The 4,725-nt window shown below is 43.2% G+C and overlaps 1 protein-coding gene across 1 annotated transcript in view; it reads right to left on the bottom strand.

Annotated features, from left to right (window-relative positions):
• Nucleotides 1-4,725, bottom strand: part of MCF2 (MCF.2 cell line derived transforming sequence) — a gene marked incomplete at its 5' end in the record, with an annotated part of 18,889 nt that overhangs the window by 6,517 nt on the left and 7,647 nt on the right. The window contains 6 exons of the mRNA XM_009865878.1: nucleotides 121-233; nucleotides 516-628; nucleotides 710-816; nucleotides 1,237-1,300; nucleotides 1,860-1,938; nucleotides 2,906-2,998. Coding sequence (XP_009864180.1) covers nucleotides 121-233; nucleotides 516-628; nucleotides 710-816; nucleotides 1,237-1,300; nucleotides 1,860-1,938; nucleotides 2,906-2,998 — 569 coding nt within the window. The remainder of the gene's footprint in view (nucleotides 1-120; nucleotides 234-515; nucleotides 629-709; nucleotides 817-1,236; nucleotides 1,301-1,859; nucleotides 1,939-2,905; nucleotides 2,999-4,725) is intronic.

Consider the following 4,725-nt stretch of genomic DNA (forward strand, 5'->3'; position numbering starts at 1 on the left):
CTCCAGCTTTCTGGAATAGTCTAAAGCTTAATCGGAAGCTGCAGTGAGTGTATTGCCAGGTTGCATGGGACTGCCTTGCAGGCTCTTAGAGATAAGGCAAAGTAATCCTAAAATACCTACCACTGTCCCTCACCATCTTCATGCAAAAGCTGAATTTCATCCCCATTTTTCACCAGCAGGTCCTCTGATCCTCTCCTCTTGCAGTCTGCAAGGGCTTTGTATTTTCCTGGAGACTGTGATAACAAGAAAAAAATTATCTTATTTAGCTGCATTTCATATCACACAGCTGTTATTTCTGCCTGCCGCAGGGAACGTGACAGAGCCCTATCAGCCACCTTAATTAAAATTATTTCAATAAACTCTGGCATAGACATCTTCTCATTCCCCAAATTGAGATATGGAAAATCTGAGAGACGTGGGTAAGATACATCCATTACCCAGTGAGGCAAAACAAAGTGAAACGACCAAAACTGGCAGCACCCCGAGCTTTGGGCCGACAGCATCTCTGTACTAACCAGCTGGTTCCCATCCTCCTCCTCGGTGTCCGAGCAGTTGGAGAGGTACTGGTTACCCGACCACTCCTCCAGCCCCTCGCAGATTTCCAGGGACTGTGACATTCCCGGCCAGCCTGCAAGACAGCGTGCAGCTCAGGTTGGGGGTACCCCAGCACCTGCAAAGTGTGTTCTGAAGGAAGGGGAAGGGTCCGTACTTCTGTGGGGCTTGTTCTGGGGGGACAGGAGCCCACTCTCCAGCATCACCGGGCTGGTGCGCTCCGAGTCGTTCTCTTCTGAGCTTATGGAGGCTCTCTGCCGCTTTCTGAATGATTAAAAATAAAAATATAAATTCCAATTTATCTTAAGTTTTACTTTATGAACGAACGCAAACTCCAGGAGGTTTTGTAAAATGGGGTCAGAAATAATAATGGTACTTTTTAATGTATGTTTCTGTAAAGGTTAAGGACTTCAGCGCCTGGTTTGAATTTTTTGGGAGGGAAACAGAATTCATCCAGCATCTCTTCTTCCAAATTCGGGTGCTGTCTTTGATCTCTGTCTCCATTTGCGGAGCTGCCAAGCGAGCACCAGAGAGTGCCCCCGGCAGCCCCTGTCCCCACACCACAGCCACCAAAGGGTGGGTCTCGGACTGAAGTGGGGTCACGGAAACAGCACAGAGCCAGGACAGGGCCAGAAAGCACTGGGAGGGCACCAGAGAGACCCCTGGTGTGGCTCTGGGACTCACCCATCGCTCAGCTGCGGGGAGAGCGGGAGCTGGTCCACGCACGAGCCAGGCTGCTGCTTCTCCACTGCAGGGAGGACAAACACCAGCTTAAAATCCGCCTTGTTACCAGTAACCGTCACGCTTAAAGCAACATTTTGAAAGCTGGGCCTTCTGCACAACCATAATGATTTCTGCTTAGAGAAAAACAGACCCGGAGTCTCCTTCAGAGCCCAGACTTAGCTGTGATTAAGACGGTGCGTTAGCACAAATCCAATAGTGAGCGTGCCACTGACGACCCTAACATGCTTAAAACTAGCCATCTGCTATGTATCTTGCTGAATTAAGCCTATGATAACAAATGTCAAATAATCCCCTATGACAACAAATGTGAAATAATCCCCAAGGTAATGACAAAAAAAAAAAAAAGCACTTCTGTAATTCATTTTCACATAAGCACCAGGCCTTTACTGCTCTAAGTCATGCTATTTCCCCATAACGTAAGACCTCACTCCGGGATGTTGCTACTAGGCTTTTCCTATAAAGCGTTTCTCTGATGAGAATGAGTGGATTTGAAGATTAGCAATGTGAAAATAGGAAAGGTTTTGCTGCAGAGTGAATGCCAGAAAGAAATTGGTTAAATGTACCTTTTATTAGCTCCTGCTGCTTGAACAGAATTTTTCTTATTTCATTCAACCATGCCATCTTCAGATCTACTGTCTGGGCCTGGAAGAAGAGAAAATTGTCTGAATTTTGAATTAAGAATCATCCATTATAACATATGAATAAAATCTTACTTCTCTATGCTGTAACTGTCCAAAATCCTCTTTTATCCAAAGCCATCATTCAATTTTAAACATCCTTCATTTTTTAAAATTGATGATCCCCACTACATCCAGGTAAAGAACAGTGGAAATTGTGGAGCTACCACTGGAATGCAAGGAGTGCGGGCAAAAGCATGTGCGTGCATGCACCTTGTGTCTTTTACAAAATACCTGAAGGGCCAAATCTGCCTTTTGAACATACATGTAATTGGCTACACAGATCTGCTTTATGAATTTCAGTTGGCTGGCTATTGTCTTGTAACACGGAGAGAAAAAGCTGGGCAGAGAAAAAGATCAACGAGCAACATTTTCCTAATGAACTCCTCATTAGGTAAACATTTCACCACCATAAATTGCTATTAAAAATGCTATAAAAGAAAAAAAAAGAGGAGGAAATCAGGTCATTCGGGCTACTGTTTTGTAGATGAGTTGAAACACTACTGGAAATAGCACCTCGGAGGCCAAGCCTTGCCCTGGGAGCAGTTCTGACATCTAATCATAGAGGAGCGCACACGGCCTGTGCCCATGAAGCCCATTTCCCAGTTCAATCACAGAAGCTATTAAGCACAGTAAAATCTTTTTTTCTTTTTTTTTTTTTCTTTTCCAACTACTCATCTATTTGAGACTTCATCTGGAAAAAAAGGCTCTATCTCCAAGGAGCAATTCTGTCTCCACTTTAAGATGATTTTTACAGTTCTGGGCTGGACACCAAGGACCAGGCGTGGGGACAGCTCTGTGAATGCTGACACGGCAAAGAGGAAGAAGAAATGCAAGATAAATGTACGATAATCCTGTAAAGCTCAATGGGAGACATTTCCTTAACACTGATATGAGGATGTACCAATACCCAGATCTCTGAAGGTACAAACCTGCACAACATAGACCTCTTCTCGCCCACTGTACCAGATTTCAAATTTCCGGTGATCTCCTTTCACATTTTCAGTTATTCCAACCGCATTCATCTGCAAAGCAAAAAGAAATTAAACATACCACAAATTTCTCCCTCTTTCCTGTGAAACCAGACACACTATGTTAAACAAACTTGTTTTCACCCAATTTAACACATTTCATCAACTTTAATTTCAGCAGCAACTGGAAGTCATTATCTGGCTTATCCCCCCTGACTTTCCACCAGCTTGCTGTACTGGTAAAAGCTTTCTGAATCCAACCCACGGACCTTAGGGGACTTCTCATTCGGGAATCAGTGGAACTAATTGAGAAGTCACCTCATACTTCTTTTTGAAGATAGGAAATCTCTCAAACGAGGCTTATGAAGCTTTATAAATGCATGGCATGTTATTTTTCTAGATACATCATGTCCGTCGTGTAATTATTTACACGTTAAATTCTGCGTTTCATTTTTGCGGCGATCTTTAAAACCCATTTGCAAAGCTCCTTTAGGAATTTCAGCTCGACCTCTTTTGGTCCTTGACCATCCCTGTACTTGATGTGCCATTTCAAGGCTTCCAAAAGAAGGGTTAGTTTTGGAATATACGCCCTGAGCTGCCATAAATTCGGCTTTTAGGAAGGGCACAGGCTCCAAGCTAGACGTGGCTGAACACTGTGGCTCCTGTTATCACAGAGCACTTCTAATCAGTTGGATGGAAATGCCAAAGGCCCAAATAATTCAGGATCTGCACAACACGACCCACCTGAACCAGTGGCTCAAAGTACAATTAGAGACCAAGAAGCTCTTCAGCAAAAAAAAAATGACTCCCCGGCTAAACATGCCATAAAGCTGAAAAATGCCTTAATACCTGATATCGCACAAACCATCTCCTCACTTAAAGCACAGTTTGCTACCAATTTATCACTGATAATGGATGGCCAAAAATAGCTGAAGGATCCCACTTACACCGTTTGAAACAGATTTAACCGTAATGGCAGCATCTGTCAAAAATCAGCGACACCGACTGCGTTAGATAAATCAGTATAAATACAAATAAGGCCTTAGAAATAACATCTGATTAACGTTGCTGTTCTCTGTTAATATGTGCAACCTCAGAGCTCTTGGTCTGAGGGACTACAAGGATTTACAGATTATGTCATGGGGCAAACTTTCTGCCCCTAGTTACTTTCTCAAATGTTGGCACCCACTGTCAGTGACTACAAACAGCCTCAGGACACAGGAAGCAAGTTGCTAATTAGCTTTCCTTGTTTCTTCACTGCTATGAACAGCAAAAGTTCTTAAGAACCTCTGAGAAAGTGTTTGCCTCCAGATGCAGGAAAGCCCATCACTGAATAGCAGTCAGTATTTCCTAGTTTTATTTTTTTTAGTTTTAAAATTTTTTTGAAATTATTTTATCCTGTGCAGTATAATGCCATAAAGCCTTAGAAAGGCAGATCGGGCTCTGTTTTTATGAAAACCTCACAGAATCACAGAATGGTAGGGGTTGGAAGGTGAAGATCATCTAGTCCAACCCCTCAATTTAAAAACTTGAAACTTAAAGAAAAATTTATGAATGATGCTGAAATGGAAACAGAGAGTGAGAGTGCCTTATTCCACACATTCCAGTTCTGTGCACCTGCTCAGGCATGGCAATTTATACGGATCCTCCTACCAAACCGCCCAGACATCAAGATATTAGAAATTACAGATGATCTACTACGCGGACGCGAAGGAAAGTGCCAGGAGTAGACATATTTCAGGTCCGTTCATTCCTTGTGGTGGCGTTTGAAAGTACAGGCA

Source organism: Apaloderma vittatum, unplaced genomic scaffold (assembly GCF_000703405.1).
Source record: "Apaloderma vittatum isolate BGI_N311 unplaced genomic scaffold, ASM70340v1 scaffold17573, whole genome shotgun sequence".
In the NCBI taxonomy this organism is placed as follows: domain Eukaryota; kingdom Metazoa; phylum Chordata; class Aves; order Trogoniformes; family Trogonidae; genus Apaloderma; species Apaloderma vittatum.